This window comes from Corvus brachyrhynchos, unplaced genomic scaffold (assembly GCF_000691975.1).
Source record: "Corvus brachyrhynchos isolate BGI_N302 unplaced genomic scaffold, ASM69197v1 scaffold279, whole genome shotgun sequence".
NCBI classification, from domain to species: domain Eukaryota; kingdom Metazoa; phylum Chordata; class Aves; order Passeriformes; family Corvidae; genus Corvus; species Corvus brachyrhynchos.
The window spans coordinates 11,757,928-11,780,720 of record NW_008246060.1 but is presented as its reverse complement, the minus strand read 5'-3'; the positions used below and the strand labels follow the sequence as shown (position 1 = coordinate 11,780,720).

At 37.5% G+C, this 22,793-nt stretch overlaps 1 protein-coding gene across 1 annotated transcript in view; it reads left to right on the top strand.

Moving 5' to 3' along the window:
* The window catches only part of ADK (adenosine kinase), a 259,246-nt gene that overhangs the window by 188,941 nt on the left and 47,512 nt on the right, over nucleotides 1-22,793 (top strand). Inside the window, exon 7 of the mRNA XM_008642852.2 lies at nucleotides 21,833-21,868. Within this exon, the coding sequence (XP_008641074.1) occupies nucleotides 21,833-21,868 (36 nt within the window). The remainder of the gene's footprint in view (nucleotides 1-21,832; nucleotides 21,869-22,793) is intronic.

The following is a 22,793-nucleotide window of genomic DNA, read 5'->3' as shown; positions in this document are numbered from 1 at the left end:
CTTTCCCTGCAACTGGAAAAATACCTGAAATTTCATGGAATTGCAGCTATCCTTTACCATCAGTTTATCCAGTTTTTTTTAACTTTTTTTGAAGTGTGGATGGGCAGTCAGATGGTCTTAACACACAATATTTGCTATATGTGTTATTTTGGAGCAGCTATGATTAACATGTCTTTTTCCCCTTGTTGGAAATTCTACTAGAGCAGGAGAGATACATCTGTGAGTGGTCTTGGATACATACCAGTTCCAGATAAATGGATCAGTCAATTTAAATTCTGCATATATAGTTGCCAAACACTATGCATTTGATTTGAACATCAAAGTAAATGCCAGATTTGGATGGAGCTGCATCTTGGTATATGTGAATTACAGTAATGAGTCAAACTACTGAATCTCACTGCTCAAAAAAGAACACTCATCATCTGGAACCAAATTCCTTTCTTCTAGAATCTAAACTCATGAAAAGAACTGAAGAAGTAAATAGCCTTATGCTGCCAGTTGTAACCTGTCTCTGAGGAAGCGTTACCTGAGGGAGTGGGTGGACACACTTAGGAGCATACTGAAGTGTAGAATGGTGGGAGGTGGACCCATTATGTAGACCCCATGAAAACCCTAAGTTTCAGGAGTCCATATTAACTCTACTTGCAATGAGTTTCTTTGATACTTCAAACAAGAACTCTGTGTCCCAGGATGACTGGTGCATGTATGTATTTGAGGTAGAACAATCTAAAATCAAGATCAGTGTTAAGTGTGCTAACATCATCTTCAGCATTCTTGGGATAATTTTTAAGTTTGCAAGGAAGTAACAACATAACTTGTCCCAAAGTTACCTTTTCATTTATGGTAAAGATACCGAGTATTTTAGGGGAGGGTCTTTATTGTAACAGACTTTAGTCAAGCCATACGAATTCATTTTGTACCTCTTCCATTGGAGTTGTGTGTTTTAGGAACTTAAATGTCAATTATCACTTTTTAACCATGCTTCACCTCTGCTATTCTTTAACAACAGTTTCTCTTTATTGTTACTTGACTTGGCAAGATGCACTGTGTAAAATATTGCAACATAAATTAACAGAAGTTAGTTACTTTGGAGGGCATTTGCGTAGATTTAGTGAGAAGAGAGTAGGTAATAGATTATTGAGCAATGTTACGAGACCAGGAAAATGCTTAATTCAGGAGTAAGCTATACAGACATTCTGTCTTGTGGATGTTGTTCAAGATAACAACTTTTAGAACAGTGTCTCATGTAATGAAACACAAAGCAAACCCCCTAATTTTCTTATTTTAGAAGCTTGTACATTCAATGATATTATAATGATTTTGAGTGTTAGGTGGATGGAGAGAATTGGGTAACTTATATAATATGTAGAAAGGTTCCAAATGATTTTTTAAAATTAGAATTGAAAAATGTTTTCAGTGCTACTTCTTTTTCATTTTTAATAAGATCTTCTGCAATAAATCCTTGTTCAGGATTTTGAGTTAGAAAAATTATTCTTCATGTAGATAAAATTCACAAAAGGAGATTTGAAATATACCCAATTCATCCTGAAAACTATTTGAAATGTGACTAATTTTGTCTCTGCTAAGCTAACCAAACCCTGTTACTAATTTAAATCAACATCAGAGTGAGTTGCAATGCTTACCTTTTCATAACATTTCCTTAACTTCTTCTTTTTTCTTGTATATTTCTTGCAATTCATTTTTCTGGAATCAAGCACATCATACCCAGCCACAGCCTGGGGTGCAAATTTTGTACAACTCTTCAGTGTTTTCCTATTTCAGTTCCACATTTTCAAACACTTGTGTGGATCTTATGTTGCCTGTCTCAGCTATGAGGAAAGTATAACAAGGTCTTTGGTAGTCTTATTGGTGAGTACTGAGTTACTGCTGTCTCCCAAGAGCCAACTTCTGTTCTCTGAACTACCCCAAGTACCCATCTTGCTGTAATAAACCAACCTGTGAAAACCTTTTCCGTGTTCCTGCTCCCAATAAGCTCTGCAAATATGAACTGTCTCCTTCCTATTATACTGGCTAGAGCCATAAGGCATGCAGTGCTCAGGCCTGCATTAGTGCCCTTGATCCGTGGCTGACTGCAAATGGAAGATTGACAGTGTCATCCAGGGGAGATGCCCAGCTTGCCAGCATGGCAGACACAACTTATTGCCTGCCTGTGAAGGCCTCCAGGATATTAAGCCTTACAGAGGAGTTTGCCATTTATCAGTAAGCCATCAGGAGATAACCTTAGAAGATTTCTAAAACATTTTCCCCTGAGCCTCATACAACTTCCTGACTTTGCAGAGAAAGGCCCATGAAAAACTGTATCAATAAAATCTTTACATTCTCTAAAATCTGAAACATATAATATACAGACCAGATGATGGGTTGGCATGTAAAAATGGGGTTCGTGGATCCTTTGCTAAGGCATCTTGCATTACTATCTTGCAAACTGACTATCATCATGTGTTCTTTTTTTCTTGCCTATCTCCTATCCTTATTATTACAGCAATTAACTTTATAGGTAATGTTTGGAGTTCTATACACTGTGCAAAACAGAGAGGCATGTCTTGTCCTGGGAAACTTACATTTTAAACAGAGATAACAAACAAAAGACTGGAGAAGTAATGACCAGAGAGATGTGAAATGTCATAGCAGTGATGATGCACTTGTTCAGTGCCATTACAAAATGTAGCTGAGGTTTTTTCTCCATCATCTCATATATCAATTTTTAAAAGAAATGCAGTGAATGGAAAAGAAAAGAAGTAATTATGGTCTGTGCTAAGGCTAGATATACAGGTCCCTTCACTATGGTTTTTTTAGGAATTCTTTTCCATGTGTTTTTTTTTTGTTTGCTTTCAGTCTTAAATGTCATGCAGGATTAAAGCAGTTCATGATCAGTTAAAATTTCAAATATTTAAGACAGCAGTATTTAAGATTAACTGTTTTCCATTTACTGACTGTTACTTGGAACCAAAAGAATCTTGTATTTTTGTAAGCATAGTAAGCTACACTGTTTTTCTTTAAACTTTAGGGTATGAATTATATTCCTATAATGACAGCTGCAGGGTGGAATGTTTTAACACACTGGAGTGAGATATATCTTGGACACATTCTTGGTACCTTAAGTTCAACATGCTCCATATGGTGCCACTGAGCCAGTGATTTTGAAGAAAACAGTTAAAGACTGCTGAAACAGCGTAAAATACAAATTAGTCTTTGCTATATAAGTAAAAAAATTCACTGTCAATCTTTTCAGCTTTTTGCATGAATACTTCCAGCAACTTTTAGTAGTAGTCCCCATGTTTTAAAACAACTGTTGAATTCTAGCAGAACAGAGTGAAAGCTTGTGGGCTAAGAATACATTAACTGAATTATGCCTAACTCTTACGCAAGGGAGCAAAGAGAAAGGAGACTGGGCTTCCCTGCATTTCCACATTAGTTTTTAATGTGATGGCAGGGATTGTGTGATGCAAGATTTGTGAGAAATAGGTGGCTCTTTGTTAACTTGGTCCTGTCAGCACAAGAGCACCATGAAGGAGCTGTGTGTCAGGGAGGTGTCTCAGTCCTACTGTTGAATACTAATGATAGGGTATCCTGTAGTAAAACTACAGAATAACTATTGTTATTACTAAATATTTTGGTGTTTGGAGAAGTAAATTAGCTGGGAATTATGTTTTCAGAACATTGGACTTTTTTCATATATTTTCATTCATTTCATATATCAAGGCAAGCAGGAGTTAATGTATGAGTAACTTGCTTGTCTATCTTTTATCTTAATGTAGTTGAATTTTTTTCATTATCAGCCTAACCCTGGGTTTTCTGAGTTTATATTCAAGCTGTGGATTTCAAAATTCTTACAGCATACTTGCAGTTCTTAATACTGAAGTTATCAGTTCATCCTGGATTATTGTTATTGTAATTATTATTATTAATAGTATTGTTGTTGTTATCATCATCATCATCATCATTATGGCTTTTTAAAAGCATCGTACATGGACTCCAAATAAAAGACTAAGGATTACATATCAGTGCAAAAATTTTATTCTTCTCAATTAGTACCAACCTTAAATTGTTTTTTATTGGTGTTGACTCATAAGAGCAGGTTTCCAAATGTAACAGAGCATAAGACAAACCGCCACAGTGCACCAGTCTGTTAACCTATACTTGTGTACCTTCTCTATCAGCAGAACAGCACAATGATGTGAGAGCACTACTGGTGAACGAAGCCTTTGAGGAGGTGCTTTGCAGCTATATTAATGTGAAGTTGCACATTACAGCCTGAGCTGATCTAGGAATTTACTGCTGGAGGAAGATGGAGATTTTGCTCCCTGTTGTCCCTTTTTAGACTTGTAGCTTCTGTCTCAGGTTCTCTCTGTACAGTGTAGCTAAGGCAGCAGAGACATGGGGGATATTTTAAAGAAAGGAGGATGTGGCCACATGATTTCTTTTGATTAAGGTTGTAATTAATTAGAGATGTTCCATCTAAAAGTATGAAACCAAACAACTGTCCTTGAGCTTCTTTCTCAGCTAAATTGTTGCAGTCTATAAAATCATGAGGTAAGGACTGATAGGTAACTACCATTTTAGTGATCCCATGTTAGAGCTACCTGCACTGCTGTTGTCCCTCTACATGTAATTAGGTAAAATAACCGTGAATAGTTTTTGTAAATTTCCATCTTCAAATATAGCCCGAATGTCAAATTTCAAATGATAATTACTTCTGACATTTGGGAACCCCTCTGGGATACAGCCAATGAGTATCTTTGGTAAAGGACCTAGTTGTCAAAGGATTCATAAATAAAGTTCTTGTACACTCAGAAAGTGTATTCGAAGCATGTAAGGTTTGGATACAGTATATGTCATAGCAAACAGAGTGAAAAGTGAAAGAGTGCTTTAAGTGAAAAACAGAACTTAATATTGGCATTAGAGAGATGACCAGAACATCAATGATACATTAAAGTGGATGGTTTCTCATCATACATAAAATTAGTAGCTTTTCTCTTTTTTTCTTGCAGCAGTGAGATTCTCTAGTTTAAAAGGGTGTCTGTTGATGTTTGTCCAGTCACTGGGCATATTTTGGTATATGTTCTGTAAAAGATGTATTCAGCTGTACTTCCGTCATCATTGATAACTGTGTAGGTCTTCCAGTCTCCATGGCCATCCTAATCCATTTGATATGATGATGTAATGCAGCTGTCATAGAACACTATTCCCTTTGTTTCAGAAGCATAAGACTTCCAAGCCATACATGTAATCTAAGCCAAGGAAATGATCCCAAGGGATCCACTTGACCTATCAGTGCCTGCCATCATTCTGTGCCATGGGTAGACCGGTCCCTTGCTCAGCAGAATTAGAGTCCTGCTCTAAATTGGAAGACAACTGTGCTTCCTTTCTCTGAGTATCAGTTCATTGTCACTATGTATGAGAAGCTTGTGTTAAGCTACGTGTTAAGCTTGCACTTCACTGTTCCAAAGCAAGTTTGTGTATGAAAGACATAACAATGGTGTTATATTGCTCTGCTGGGACAAAAGGAGGACCTCTTTAGGTCAAACATTCTTTATGTTGAAGAGCAGAGCACAAAAGGGGACCAAAACCTTTTCTTGTACAATGCTTCTATTTGCTGAAGGAGGCAGAGTCCAGCCTGTCCTTTTTTAATTCCACATCTCAGCCATTGGTGGATTATTTGAGGAGAGGAGGAAATAAACGATAAGGGGAAGACTTGAGAAGATCCAGTGGAGCTCTCTTCCTGAAAATGGTTCTGTATTTCCCAGTGATGTAGAAATTGCCTTAGCACTTTAAACCTGCAACAGTTCAGTCTTGCCTGAGTGCAAACCTGGAAGTGGTTTTCTTTATTCAGGCCAGAAGCCTGTTCATACTTTGCTACTTACAGGCCAATAAATTACTTCTTCAAAAAGTTCCTATTTTGATAAATTGATGTGCTTGTGTGTTTGCACTATATTATGTACGAGGAGCCTTGTCATCTTATTGAAATAATAGGACATTGAGAGATACCAAGTATTTATGGCTAGATTTAACGATTTTAAAGGAAGGAAATTATTGCAGCCCCAGGGCAACAGTAACTTATATAGTGACAACTTATACATGTTTTATGTACCTATTTACTTCAATGTTCACTACAAAAGTATAGTTACCATAGCAATGACCATGCCACCAGACTTCTTTGCTAGTTTTGAAATACAAAATACCCAAATGCCACCTGAACTGTGATTGTTTTCTGCACAAGTACTGAAAGTAGAAGTTGAGAGCACCACACGCTTTTCTAAACAAACAGCAGCACACTGATTTACAGAACGTTTTATGTTGCAAATGGTTCTTGGGTTGTTAGCATCCCTGGTACTGTAAATCCTTTGTCACTAAGCTGCAAGAAAAGCTTCACAGGCTCCTATCAGAAGAGACTCCACTAGTATATACTTAACCTGTAGTCTTCTGTGGAATATTGGTACTTGCCTGCAATATTTCAAGAAAATAATGTGGTATTCAGGAAGACACTTTCTCTGGTTTTAAGTGTTAACTCATAAGTAAGACTGTCCTTTGGCTATTTACAGGTTGTTAGTATTACATAAAATAGCGTCGCAGAAAGTGGTGTGATTTTTACCTGCTGCTTCTTTTCCTTTAGAAATGGCAAATTTATTAAGAATTTAGGCAGTAGCTTCTATACCTTGGCATGCAGCTCACTAACCAGTAGAATTGAGAAGCCTGGTACTAGATTTCCCAAGTCAGCATTAACCACTGGGGCAGTGGTGGATTACCTCTATATGACTCGTGAGCAACTAAAAGGTGAAAACTCTTACCACGAAAGTAGACCACACCTTTTTATAGCTATGGTTTCTCATGTGTAGGCAATGTGAGCTAACCTGAATTCTTATAACAATTATGAATATGGATACTTGAAGAAAAGCAGTTTGCAGAATTGCAGACTTAATCCACCGTTTCAGTCATTCTCCTTTAATAAAGACTTGTCTGCACAGAAGCATTAATCTGAACTGAGATAGTGCATCATTTTAAGCACAACAGCTTTAACTGAGATTTGTATTGTGTTCACTTGTGGACAATCTGATCCTAGAACAGGAGTAGTTTTTTCTTGTTTAGCTAAAGAGAAGCATGGCACATGAACTACTGAGCAAACGTGAACACTTGGAGCCAGCCTTTAGCAATTCCATGTAAAACTGTGAAAGTAAAATTGATCTACATTCATGTAATGGTTGATCTTGCCTTCCTTGCATTGTGTAGTGTCAGAATTCTTCTTACAAAGAAGGAATCTCACTTTGCTGGTTAGAGAAGTGGACATGGTGCTGTTAGGTATTACATTTATCTGTAGGAGTTGTAGGGAAGAGTGAGGAAATTACTTCAGCTAAGAAGTTTGATCCAACCTCCCTAAGTCCTTGAACTGGACATGTAGACCAGGTTGTTCAGATTCCAGCTTTCTGGAACAGTGCTGTTGTTTAGACTCTTTGATCTGATCAGAGGCCCCCAAACAAAAATGAGTCTTAAATTAGAAAGAAGGAAACTTTTTTACATAGCTTCAATATTGACTGAAAATTGTGTAAAAAGATCCCAAAAAAGCGTCTTTCATTTTATTGTAATTCTTAACCATTAATAAGTAATTCCAGCTGCTTCAATTTGTATTTGGATTCTTTCCGTTCTCCTGTATTTCTTTCTCAGAAAAAAACCCTCAGCATTTTCATGTTTATGTAGGCAGCAAGTGGAATTTACAAATAATCCTTGAAGTGCATAGGTGTATTCTTCAACCAATGAACTGACCCAGGACAGGCAACATGCAGAACTAGATGATTCAATTTGCTGGTGCTTCAAGAGTACCTTCAGCTGTGTGACTCTGCATGAATTACCAGCTCAGGTAGTTCTGAGACCTCCGTGATGCTCCACTGCCAGCTATAAACATGCCCAGAGACTTGTATTGTGCCTGATTCTTGCAGAGACATACAGTCACTAGTCCCTATCTAATTTACCAGATAGCTTTCAGCAGTGACCTATCCATGGGGAAGGTAAGCTCTGGCAAGTCAATGGACTATGACCACCCATAGCTGCTAATGGGCGGGGGTGGGGGGAAACTTTGTCCAGAAATACCCTTGTCCTCACAGCTGATAGGCTGTGTGATAGATTAGGTCGCTCTGTCTATGTCACCTCTTTTACCACATACTGCTTTCATGGTCAGAAGTGTGTTTGTTCCAGCTGTGATGTTAAAAAGTGTAACTCTGTTTACATCTAACGATGATAGTCTGGCCAGAGCATTATTTATCATTACTGGCAAATACACTAGTACAGACTGAAGCACATGCATCTGCTGTATGGTTGAAGGTATAACTTACACTCATTGTTGTTGACGCTGCAACAGGCTTAGGAATAAATATGCCTTATTTTCTGGGTGAAAGCTGTGTTTCTCCTGCTAAAATCTGACATCTAATTCTTGTTCTGTAGCTAGCCAAGTATTATATTTCTTCTCTGTTCTCTTGCTGGTGCAGCCACCTGGTGTGGGGTGGATTCCATGTGTGTGATGCTCACACACATGCTGCTCTGCTGCCAGGAGCAGAGGACCTAATCTTTTGTGACAAGAAAAGAAACTTGCTGGTACAGTACATTACTAAATGCTACAGACTTGACTTCATGAAATGGGAACACCGCAGGGGAATCTGGCAAGGAAGATGTGTTTATGTAACTGAATTGAGTGTTGCAACTGCCATCACTTAGTTCCCTTGGCTGCAGTGAGCGAGTTCTGAGAGAAAAACAATCCAAACAGAAATCTTCAGATGCTGAGGGCAGCTCTAATTACATACAAATAATTAATAAAAATGAAATGCAATATTGTTAGAAAATAAAAATACCATTAGTTTTCTTACATGATAATGTGTACCAAGATCATTGATAGGGACAGAAACACTCAGGCTTTTGCACTTTTATTTGAAGTACATATTGTTTGGGTGTCTTCAGCACATTCTGATATCCCAGGGAGATTCATGACACAAGAGTAATTGCACATAACATAAACAAGATCTGCATTAGTTGGCTCTTTTATTCAGAATCCTTTTCCAAGTCCAGATGTGTGATGTGTAAATGTTAGGAGAACAGAGTCCTTACGAAGTAGCTTTATCAAATGCAGCTAGTCTTCCAGCAAAATGGAGAAAATATAAATTAGCACTCAAGACCTTGGTCAAATCTGGTGCATAAAATTTTATGGTTATATTTATGTTCCATATGTGCTTTGGACAAGTGCCATGTTTGTAAAGAACTACTTCAATATTATTTTTTAAAAGTGACACTTTTAGCACAGCATCCTCTGCAAACTGTTCACTGCTTGCCATATAAGCCAGCCAGGCTCCAAATAAACTGTTCGTTTTCATGGTCTAAAACTGAGATCAAAATGCCTTTTAGAGCATGGTGATTTTCAAAACATGGCATGGTAGATATCATATGTGGCTTCTTGAAACACAGTTCAGAAGAGCTGATTAGCCTGACTGAAAGAGGAGCACACATGATATAAAAATCTGACAAGAGGGAGGAATTAGAAAGTTGTAGTATACGTTTGCTAGTGCTGAATATCTGTTCTGACTTATTTATAACATAGTTAGGTTTTAGTATATTATGTGAGCACTACATTCCTTGTAGCTCTTTAGAAAAAAAATAAACCTCAAACCAAGGAGATTCTAGAAATTTGTGCCACTTTTCAGAGGCCCCATCCTATTTTTTTTTCCATTTCCCTAAATCCATAAATAACTGTCTTTTAAAAAAAAAAAACTTCCAATGCAGCATCTGGTGTGCTGTTATTGCCACTGCTTCTGCTCTGAGAGTATAGCCCTACTGTTTTAGAATGTTCCCATTCACTTGTTACCAGTATTTGGCCAAAAAAATTATTACTAGTGTAAGAGAAAAAAGTGAATTTCTAGAGTCCAAATCAGAATGCAGTCTGAACAAAAGAACAACACTGAGCTGACCCTAGAGCTCTTTTCAAATTTCGCATAAAATGGAAGAGACACAGCATCATGGAAGAAATCACAGGAATTCTTTGTGTTGGAAAGTGTGAGGCAAACTAAATAGATTGAAATAACTTCTGTTATATTTAAACACAAAAGTAATGCTAGAGGCAGAGGGAAAAAATAGATTATTTATACTTCGAAACACTCAGGAGGTGTGAGAAATCTGTAGTGAAGGGCTTGAGCAAGTACTTGGCTAAAAATAACCTGTCCAAAACTGAATTACTATTACTATTACTATGACTACTGATTTCAGCTCCAGAATTATTTGTAGTATTCTACTTGTCATGTATAAAATAAGAAATGTATCAGGTGCAATTTCAGGTTCATTTGCAATATGCTTACATATACTATGCATATAGTAATGGCTAACAAATATAGAAAGGTATACTAAAATATAATGTCAATCTGTTATCTCAGTAATTAAAAAATAGTTGTGCGACAAAGCCTAAAATAAATGTAGCATTTAAAAGTCATAGAATTAGAGGTTAAATGGTAACTGTTCTGAAGTATAGCTGAGGATTAAAAAATTTTTCTTTGAGTCTGGAAGTTTGTGGAGTATGCACATATGGTGGAATCAGAAATGGTAACTTTTTTGTATCTTCTGTACCAAGTTTATAAAACTTTTTGATTGAAAACTATGATAGATTTTTGTGATCCTTTAGAATATACAGCTGGTGCCACAAGGAGGGTGTCCTTGCTTAGCAGAGATTTAAAGAATTGCTCTTGTAAAAAGAGCACAGTTGAGGCTCAGAATTTTCTTTTATTCAAATGTTGACCAAATCTTTCAATTCTCTTCTGTGTGGGCTGAGTCCGAATCTTATTTTTCAGCTTGGCTTTAGAAGTTATCTATGTGAGTTTATGAACTGAAGAACAGTAGTACATAGCAAATTGTACAACTTCAGTCATTATGCTGAAAGCAAAAATGTATTTATAATTTAATATTTTATAACTAGTGAATATGTCAAATGATATTTTGAAGGGGGAACAGATAATAAGTCATTGCAACTATATTAACAAGGTAAAATAACTTCATAGTAACAAAAAGATCTGTCAGTACTATTTAACATGAATGGTGCTATAACCAGTATATCTTAAATTATAGCTGTAGGTCTTCATAACCTCCAAGTGCTCAGAAAACTTGAAGGTGCCAATAAATTGTTATATTTTAGTGGCTGGGATTCCATTGCAGTCATCTTGGTTTTCCCTAGCTGGAGGTCTAGTGAATAAAAGTTCTTGTGAAAACCACTGATACAACAAGGAAGGGCTTGGAAAATGGGTGCATACAGAAAACTGAAACACTGAAGGTTTCAGAGAGGGAGATCACATTTGTTTTGTCATGACCTATATATGCATTTGTGAAAGTCATGTGTGTCTGCATATATATGTGTGTGTACATAAAGTTGATTTAACAGGGAAGGCAAATACCTGACAGGCAAAACCACTGTGAATTCAGTATATCAGTATTACTGCTGCATATCCAGTGCACATTAGGGCAAATGATCCCATTGAAAGAAAGGGATCTGTGTACAGTTATCCATGGAATAATGCATTGCTAAACTATGCACTTTTGACAGATATGTTGTTGTCATAATTATGCTGTTATGTATTAGGTGAAAGATTACTGATCTTTGATGCAGGAATGTAATTTGCCATAATTACAATATCTAATTTCAATCTATTTTCTTATAGGAATTAGTGCATATTCATACACCTATTTTTTTTAACCTCTTACTTTTTATTGGTTTTTTTTTCATGAGTGTAGTGTCTTATAAGTAAAATGGTAAAATGGAATGCTGAGTATGCTTGTAGTTTCATTTCTGTCATAGGAATTCTGAACCCCACTTCTTCATGAAGAATTGCTTTCATATTTGAAAGCATAATAACAAAACCAACCAATAGTATAGTCATGATCTTTTTATCTAAGCTAAATTTTAAAGGAAAAAGCAATTATAATGAAATGAGAGTGATTTGAATGCATGAAGCAATTGGTTATGGATAATTTGAATGTCTGCTGCCAAGCATATTATAACCATGAACCCTTTAATGGACTTACATGTTTCCTTCACTTTTGGTGTGCTGTACAGCAGTGGCTAGCAGTCCTTTGGCCAGTGGAAGCTGGAGGGAGGGTTTTTCCAAGTCTCTGAGAGATCCTGCTTATTTGTCAGAGCAGCTTGTGATTTATTTGTACTTTGTGACTATCCTTACCCTGCTAGGTGGCTGTGGTTCATTGTTTGGTTTCTTTAGCTGTTCCTTTTCCATTCTAACATTTATGTGACTTTTCTGTGTATATCAATAAATTGTTGATAAAGTCTCCCTGTCTATCCTAGCCCCAGCATGGATTTTATCCCGTGCTTGCAGTCAGTAGCTACTATCTTAATGCAAAGTATAATATCACATTTCAAAGACCTTGACAGAGGAAGGAAATGGCTTGGTGGAAATCTCATGAAGTTCAGCAAATGGAAATGGAAGATCCCCTTACCTGAGGAGGAATGCTAGTCCCAGGACAGGCTGGGAACCAGTTGGGTAGAAAGCAGCTTTGCAAGAGAGGACCTCAGAATCTCAGTAGAAAAAAAAAAAGGGATATGAGGCAGTGATGTGCCTGTGCAATAAGGAAGGAAGAGCACAGCATCATAGGCTGCATTAGGAAGAGCACTGCCAGCAGAGGGGGAGGCAGTGGTCCCTCCCCTCTGCGCAGCCCTGATGAGATGCATCTGCAGTGTTGGGTCCAGTTCTGGGCTTCCATCATGAGAGGGACATAGACTTAGTGGAGTGATGCCACCAAAGGGCCACAAAGATGATTGAGGGTTGGAGCATCTGCTGTGTGAGGCTGAGAGCCTCAAGAAGCAGAGGCTCAGGGAGATCTTACCAATCCACACTAAAAAGAGGTAGTAAATAAAACAGAGACGGGCTCTTTACAGTGGTGGGTGGTGACACAACAAGAGGCAACAGGCAAAAATTCAACTGTGGGAAATTCCACTGAAGCATAAGAAAAAACTGTATGGTGAAGATGATAAGAAAAAAATGTGATGGTGGTCAAGTGGTGGAACAGATTTTCCAGAAAGGCTGTGGAGACTCCATCCTTGGAAATATTCAAAACCCAGTGGTCCTGGGCAGCCTGCTTTAGCTGACCCTGCTTGAGGAGTGGGGTTGGACTAGATGATGTTCAGAGGCCCCTCCCAAACTCAACCAGTGCATGTCTTTTATAATACCATTTTAAAATCTGTTGGAATCATATCCCTTTAATTTCATTATTTAACTGTTCTTTCAGTCTCTGTTTGAGCCCATCTCAAGTTCAGGATGGCTTCTAATAGAAAAAGAACAAACATACCCAAACTCCCTCATCCATAAACACTTAATGGTCAAAAGCAGTTAAATTCTAACTTTAATGGATTTTTAAGAAATTGATCCAAGAAATTAGCAACTTGTCCGAGATGATAAATAGTGCCTTAGTCACATCTGGAATTAAAGCTTATGTTCTTCACTCAGGACCACAGTGATCTAACTGTGGTCAAATTGAAATGTTGTTTTTCCATGCAGTGGCCATGTTGTGAGAGACCACTGGTGGTCTGCTGGTCCAGACTGAGAACTAGGTTTTTCCTTCCATAAAGTAGCTACAGTTAGCTAAAACTGAAAATTTCAGAAAACAAAATTACTCTCTTTAATTTTTTTACAAAATTAATCTGAGTATTCATACCTTGAACATAGATAAATGCATCATTGAATTTGCATTAAACAGCACAAGAAACTCCAGTAAGAATCATAAAGTCAGCTGGGTTTGAAATTCATTGAAAGGGTAAAATATGTAATTTGAAGATTAAAAAGTTAGTGTTATTGCTGAAGATGGCAGTGAGCAACTGTATTTTCTTGCTAGAGTTAGCAAGCAAAGCAAGCCCAGCACATGAAGAGTGTGACACAATGACTGCTTTTTACAGAGTTCCCAATGCCACAGCCTCAGTTATAATTCTAAATGGCTGTGCATGACATCACACTAAACAAAGTATATAAAACAACTCAATTTCACTGCTAAAAATACATTAACCTTTTACCAGGACTAGGGACAATCCTGCTGGATCCTAGCACTTTCAGCACAGTATCTGATTATTCTCTTCATCTGAAATTGCTAGATGAGAATGTCTTGTCTAATTTCGGGCGAGTTTGAGTGGTTACAATCATAGAAGGCCTCATTGAAAGTGATGCAATGTTTTATTTCTGTTTATCACCCTCCAGCCAGAAAGTTAGCACTGAGAGCATTCAGTGAACAGTATTAAAGACTTCAAAAGACCCCCCACATCTTTTATTTTTATATGCAAATAAATTTCTTATCTTCTACCTATTCATTTTAAGACATTTGTTTTCATTTTTATTATGTTCTCCTGATTCAATGCTGTTTAGGAATGGGGTGTTTTTTTTTCTTCTCCCCCACTTCTGATGATGATGTATTTATTATTAAGGTGGAGACAGACATATTTGTATGGGGAAGTGGTGTAAAGAAGTATTGTTCGCTAATTTGATGCTTATAATATGTGAGGAGAGACGCACATACAGAGTCATAGGTAGTTCAGTTCCTTAGGTAAGGATGTAAGAGAGAGATGTAAGTAACAGCACTTTATCCATCATAAAATTTCAAAATGGCTCAGAGGCATATCCCTGCTGCAGCCGTTGCAGACCCTGTAATGGCATTAAGCTCTGACTCAGGGTGATTCTTTCCACAGAAGATTCTGGCAGGAACTATAGTTCTGGTAATAACATAAATAGGAGAATAAATACCTTGAATATTAATGAATTATACGTGATACAGACACTCCAGGGTGAACCCAAGCAGGACAGGAAATATGTTTCTTTCTCAATTCTTTTCACACTAGGATTTTTCAGACAAAACCCTCTGGTACTCTGCCAGAACCCCCTCTGAACACTACAACTTTAACTCTATATGGTATTTACACTTATTCTGATTATTAACTTGAAATTATTCTTATTGTTTTATATTTTCAGCTATGGGTGAAGGCAGTGTACATATATTTACCAGTATCTTTAGTATTTCTGGAGCAAGCTGAAGTAATATTTTAGGATATGATACGAGTTCTCGCTATCTATCCTTTAGGGAAAAAAAAAATTGGGGGATCTAGCACTGCTCCTAAGAAAAGGAAAGTGGGGTAAAAACACCTCAGTGTTCCTTTCTGATAATCTCCTCATCCAATTGATGCCAGCTGTGCTTTCTTCAGTAGTAACCAGTGAGGGGCGGATACTTGTGGTTCTCAGTGCTGATTCTCAAGCTGTGTGCGGGGTCTGTCCATTCTCTGACCACTCCTATAGATCTTCTCTGAGACATGAACAGGCTTACACTACTGACTGAATCAAGGATTAGTCACATCATTAGATGTGTTGTCAAACATAAATAATATTGAAGCATTACATCCATGTAACACATCCCCAGGTGTAGCACAAACTTACTCAGCTGTAGCGGAAATTTCACCATTTGTTTCAGAAAATACACTGGGTGGTTCTTTTGTCTTCTGTTCTCAAACTCTTGTATGACCCATATTAAAGCAACTGTCTCTGAGGAAAAGAAAAAAAAGAAAAAAAAAAAAAGGAAAAGCATGAAATTACATTTGCCTTTGAGCCCTTAATGTCTTTAGAAGTGGCCATTTTTTAATAAAGGCATATGAGCTTGTATTGCCTTTACACAGTGAAATGTAGTAATAGTTGACCTTAAAGTAATGCCTGTCTAAATCAGACTAAACTGACATAAAAGGCTGGATAGAACTATCTACAGTGTTTTGAGTAACCACTGATAGCTATTTAGTGCTGAATGAAGATGAACATGTGTATCTTACCACTAACTACAATAAACGTACTGTTGGCACTAAAGTTAGTGATCCTGCTGGAACTGTGTGCTGTAGACTTTCCATCCATTCATTTTAAATAGCAGAATAATACCAGCCATTTGTTGAAATCATGTTTTCAACTGATCAGCAGAGTCTTTAGCAGAATCTACCTCTAATTCCTTAGGTAGGTCATGATTATCATTACCACAGCTTTGACATCACCCCTAGTTGTAGTTCTTGTATGCTGTTAATTCACCGTGTTAAGAACTGTGGATTCGCTATGATATCTGTGTGTGTGTGTATATACATTAATCTATTATTTTGTTAAAATTGGGACAGGGAGTAAAGCCGGATTTACCTTGGTTTGGCTTTGTGAAGCATATACAGGAAAACGTGGTATAAAGGCAGATCCTATTGCTGCACGTTAACAGGCTGCATTAAATACCTGGATTTCATGGAACACCACGCCAACTCTGCCATGAAGTTAGTGAATGTATTTATGACATCTTTGTTATAATTCAAAGGCAGCAGTTGGAGATCCATTGTCTTCTCTGTGCCTTAAGCCCCATTTCCAGGGTCATATTTAGCATAAACTGGCCTGAAGCTGAAAGAGTGGAACACTTGGCTTGGCACAGCTTACTAGGTCTCTTTCTTAAAAACCAGCATATCTCCTGCACTGTGACAAGTTTTTAATGAAGGAAATACCAAAAGGAGGGCACATGGTGATCTTGATAATTCATTCTTCATGACTTATCTTCAAAGAAAAAAAGGGGGGAGATTTTAACAAAAGAGGAATATGGTTTTTTTTTTTTGGCTACTGAAGAGTTACCAGGCACAACAGATACTACTGAAATCAGAGCTTCTCAGTACCTATGACATATATAAAACCAGAATACAGCTCTGAAAACACAGAATTGTGTAAGAAAGCTCCTTGTTAGGGACAGGGAAAGATGGTAGAAGGGACAGACAGATAGAAGGACAAATACACCTGCTTAGGGTGACCTACAAGCCTAAGTAATTATATTACAATAAAGACTCATGTCTCTGTAGTGCAGAGTGACAAATAATACATGATTTTTTGGGGGTTTTGTTTGGTGTTGATTTTTGTTTTACAATTCTACTGCCCTTTAGGAAGTCATGAATAAAAATGCCTTTTTCAGAAATACAAATCTTCAGCATTACGTCTAAGAAAGGAGATTATCAATCTAAACCAACTTTGATTATTTGAGTCAGTCTTCTACAGAATGAAGTTGTAGATATCAGTGGGCATCACTCGTACAAAAGTCTTGCCGATATACTCATTTGTTTATTTCGGTTGTCACCCATTTCATTTAGACAACAGGGGTTTAATGTTAGAGATTTGTGAAAGAAACTTTGTTGCCACAAGCAGTACAACCTGTAGAAAAGCAAGGGAAGATACAAAGAACACAAAGTTACAGCAGAATTGGAGATGAACTCAGGAGTGGGATGAATAGTAATAAACTATTATACTGAAGAAAAAGGGCAAGATAATGATACCATTCAGTGTGTTCAGGGAAACAGTGTACATAGAAGAAAACTAACAATCCATACTTCTGAAATGTAGGATAGGAAGGAAATGTTTAAGAGTCATTTTTAGAAGATTTTAGCAGTCTAGAAAGGCTTGTAAGGTACAGCGTTGGAAGCACTATTCAAGTTATAATCAAACATGGTTGTTACCAGTAGGAATTGTCCCATCAAATGCAAACACAAAGTATATGGTCCTCATGCTCATTTACTGTTTCTCATTGAGTGAGTCCACACAAGTTTGGTTTTTTATTTCTTTTTTTTTGTTATGCACTCTGCTCTGCACTGGGCTGTAAGGATCTTCCTCTGCAGTTCCACATGATCTGTGTGTGGGCTTGAGATTGCATTGATTCGTGGGCCAGGCTGAACTCTCTGCATCACAGACTTGCTGTGCAGAGAAAAGAGGATGGTATTCCTGAAAATGTGAAAAGGGTGTGTTCTGGGAAGTCAGGAAGTTTACAGTTAATGAAGTAGGAACTCCCTCAAAACCTGTCAGTAATCTCCCAATTAAAAACAGTAAATCAAATCCAGGGGGTGGTACTGCAATATGTGAGTTGAGGTTATTCTATGAGATGTTTTCCCTACCAAGAGGGATGGCAGGGGAGGGATTGTCTTCAGTGTCCCCTGCATTTGCTTTTTTGTGTAATTATGGGAAATGCATTCAGTGTGCAAGGGTATCATTGCTGTCCTGCTGTTTTATCATTTCTTTATGAGATAATGTTGATTTCCGCAATGAAATGCAAATTTAGTTTTCAGTGCTCCTTTTTTTTCGATACAAAGGTTAAAATGTGTATTGTAGATAATAATGTTGCTGGTGTTTTTGAAGCAGCCTTTGTCAGCTAATTTTGGCAATACATGGTTTCAGATGCTGTTCAGTGCAACTGCATGAGTTTTATGTTGGCCTACACGAATTAATTTTAACCCACTATGCATGTTGTTACCATTTTGGCTGTAATTTGATCAAGTAATCATAAAACCTTGTACCAACAAAAAACATTCGGATGTGTCAAGAATATTCAATATATGGCATGCCTTCTGTGTCTCATGGCAAACTGAACATGCAATTATTGAAGTTGAGCCATCCTAACACTATAATCATAAAAGTATTCTAACACAGGGGGCTAACATAGGATTATGTGTTACTCCTAGGATTGCAGATGCTGACGGATTCTGTGTTTAGAGGGTATGTTTCTGTTTACTTATAAACAAATAGTTTGTACTGCTGCTGATAAAAGGGCTCAGGATTTTAACAAGTCCTGTTAAAATTAGCCCATGTGTAGATTATAAACAGTTCTTTTTACTGAATGCTGGGGCTCAGACAGCAATAAAACACATTCAAGAATGGAAATAGTTTTCAGCTGGGACTCCAACAGCAGTAAAATACATGCAAGAATGGAAATAGTTTTCAGCTAGCAAGCAAATTCTAACATAACACAAAGGCCAGCACTGACGGAAGTTGTCTTTTTTATTGTTATCTCCTTAATTAATGTCGCTTTCCTGTGTAAACTGCTCACTATTGTGCAAAGAGAGGGTGTGTGTTAACTTTGGTGACACTGTGTTACTCCCATTAAGTAACATTGCATACAGGTTTTTTCAGCATGACTGTACTTTGGACTTTTCTCCCCCAAAAGGCATGAGCCAAACGACATTTCGCAACTAAAAACAAATCTCGTTTCTATTTTAGGTGGCGCAACAATAAATTTGCTGTCACAGTTAGATTATATAGAAAAAGGAGTGTGAGTTTTTAATATATTTAGTATGAAACAGTGATAAGGTGGGGAGAGGGTTTTATGAAATGTTCTGTAGACAGTAACAGAAAACAGCTCTGAAAATGCTGAGTTGGAGTAATGAATGAATAATGTGTAAAGTTTATCAAAACTGAAAGAACTCCTGATGTGAAATGAAGCCTCCTAAGAAAATTCTGTTCTGTCGCTGTTTTGCTCTGCTGTTGTCGCATGTCACGCATGAATGAAAATGCTGCATTCTCTGGGGAGCAGTAAAGCTTCTGTGTAGGTTGTTTATTTCCTTAATCCCTCCTTCTTCGTGATTTTCAATGTCAGATATAAAATGGAAAGCCTGTAAATATAGTGATTATCATACTGATTATCACCTGCATCAGGGAACGCCCCGGCTGGCCGCTGTAACCCAAGCAGTCTCCACATGTTACAGCCACTTAGATTTTAACCTGACTACTTTATTAGAGACGTGAAGCTCAGTATGAGGTGCCCTAGGGCTGCACAGATGGGTTCTGCTTGTTTCCTGTTCTCACTGTTATTGTGAATAGATACTAAAAGGTTCTCATCGCTTTTATCTGGTTAATTTACTTTGAACTGTCCCTGGCAATCAGAGCCTGCCTCAGATTTCTCAGCATTTTGCGAACACCAAACTGCACAATCCAAATGTGTGTTTTGAGCTTCATTAGTTTTTTTTTACTGGAAGGGCCTTAATTTTTAAAGGGATCTAATTCTGAGAGAAGCTGGATTTTAGGAGACTGTAAGCACAATCCTTACTGAAATAAGCTGCTCAAGAGTCATTCTGAGGTTGATAGAAGAAAATTAAGATTGCTGTTGTTCTTTGGCGTGTTCAGACACCCTTAGATTAGAGGTCAACTGCAGGAAAATCTGTGATTGTATGCTGGCTGCCATTATTCATGTAGCTGGGCAGCAGACCAGGCTAAAAGATGACGCTCTTACAGGAGAATCTGAAGACAAGATACTTTTTAACAAATGTGCAATCATTTATCCTTTCCTGTGGAAGGGCCAAGTCTTCCAAAACACATGTGCTATGCATGGGTACCCCAGTACAGAAAATTAAGATGAATTCTCTCCATCTCCCACACAAGAAAGCACCACTTCACTGGAACAGTTTTTATTTCATGTACTGGTGTCCAGTTTCCTGGCCGCACAATAGTTCAACACAGATGTTAATGTCCTGCTGTATTGGGATTTTAAAGAAATCCCTTAGGACAGATCAGTATAACTTCCAATTTCAATTGCACGACCGAAAACCTGAGGTTAAAGAAGGTATTTGGCTACAAGAAGTAATTTTTAGTCCATTTTCTTATTCTCTTTCCCCCTTACTTATTACTCCCTTATTTCTCGTACTTTATTTTTTTTTTTCTGTGTCACGGTCCCATTTGAGGCTTTCTTGATTGTGTTGCAGTTCATTGTGAGTGCATCACTTCAGAGTGGAAGCTTGCCGGCTCCTTTTTTCATACGAGCATAGGCTTTGTTAATCACATGCTGGTTTAGGAAAACACTGCATGATATCTTTGAACCCTACACTCCTTCTTGACAGCCAGGCTAGCAAATGTCATTGACTGTGTGATGTACAAGAAGGGATTCAATTGTAAGTAAATTGTCAAAGTGGCTAACCTTGCCCGCACCCAATTGTCAGGACCATGATTCAGTTTTTCTGTCAACATCAGCTAAGGGTAACCCGGTCAGCCTTATGTTTCTGCAGTAAAGCAGCCTGAGGAGTTGTGCTTTTCAGCTTATCACATTTTATTAACCTCAACTTACTGTTGTTATAATGAATTGTACCCACTTCAAATTCTTCTATTGCCCCCAAATTGACAGATCATGTAGGTCCACAGCCGTGTATTTTCTGAAGCACTAAAACCTCTCCACAGCACTGGACTGGTTTGGTACAGTAGTTATTTCTGTTTAGTTAGATCGACTCACCATTTTGGCTCAAGATTATCCCTCTATTAATATCACTTGGCAAAGATAATCTGGAAGAATGCAAGTTAAAACATAAAGACTTTGAGGGTTTTCTGCAATATTTCCAATGTTAAGATAGAACGTAAGTAAGGGAAAAACATTGCTATTGTCTTCCATCCCCTTGCTTTTATTTCAAAACAAATTTTAATTGCATCAATTAATATAAATAAGACATGAGGACATTCTGATACCATGATGTTTCCTCTGTTCTTTCAGGAAAAGAACACAGTTAAATTGCTTAAAGCAGTGATTAAGACATCAGAATATTTTTAAATGTTCATCTGATTCTATAGACCACAAGGGTCTGAACACATTTAGCGATCCTCTTTTTTTAATGCACTGTGGATGACAAATGATTTTTTTAAAAAGGCTTGGTAACATGTATCCCGTGAAGTGCCATATGTAAATGGAGAGATGATACAATTTCAATTAAAAATATGTCTGAAGGATGTTTCCTAGTTCAAGTCCTATCTCCAGAAGTAACTTTTCCTCGCTTGGAAAAAACATACTGTACCTTCTTTATTTGAACTTGTGAAATGTGTTGACATTGTGCTGTTGTTGGGCTTGAGGGAAGAGGGGGAAGCTTTTGGTGCTACTATCAGAATTGAACAACTGTATATGGCTATATTGAGATAATCGTGTAAAAGGAAAACTGCCTGAATGAGTTTCAAAATGTGTTATTTCTTCATTATCTAGCACTTTATAATTAACTGTTCTTTTTTTATTATTTCAGGAAGCTGCCACTTTTGCTAGAGAGCAAGGCTTTGAGGTGAGTTAACCCACAATTGCACACTAAACAGATCCTAAAGGTTTTTTTCTTGCTGATAATGAAGTTCTTTTGGACAATGATTGATGTGCTATTATACTCTCCAAGCCTCGCAGCGGTTGCCATGGAAACTTGGCAGTCGTCATGGTTTCTTTGTTCTGCCAGCTCAGTGTTATGACGCACTCTGCTAGGTCTGCACCCAACATCGCCTACAGATGTTATTTATTGAATTTTGAAAAGCCTCTTGGGAAGCCGAGAGGTTGGGCACGGTTTCAAGCTGCCTCTGCAGATATGGGACCTGTCAGTTTGTTCAGTTAAAAAGCTACCTCATTAGCTGCATTACACTCCAGAAGGATTCACTGCTAAAGCAGTGGTGAAGCAAGACTAAATAGTGAAATATAACACCGCTTAAATAACTTAAACCCTGCCATATGCGGATTATCATTATGCAAATGGATTTTAGAAAGGTTGTATATAAAATTGTTAGGTACTGGTTAATGTAAACCATGCTTCTACAAACAGCTGCTTTTTAGAAAAGGTACTGTGGAAATTGTGTTTCAAAACATATTCAAGTTGGTGTTTTCCATCTGAACTCTAAAAATGTCTGATCCTCTACTTTCTCGGAGTAAATACTATTGATTTTACAGTGATTTTCAGAGCTTTTGATTTCATCTTCTCGAGGTATTTATTTGACTGGTACCTCCCATTGGCTACATTCAGATAGCTTAATCTGGGGAGCCATCAGCTATTGGTCTCTAACACTGAATTCAAACAGGCAGGTTTTAAATACTATAATTAATGTGACAAGGCTTGTGCTAATTTTGCAGATAGTAAGTGATCTTACTGAAATCTAAATTGCAGAACTGCACACACATAAATCCTTTTACATGTTGTTTTTTTCACTGGAACAAGACCCACTGTAAGTGAT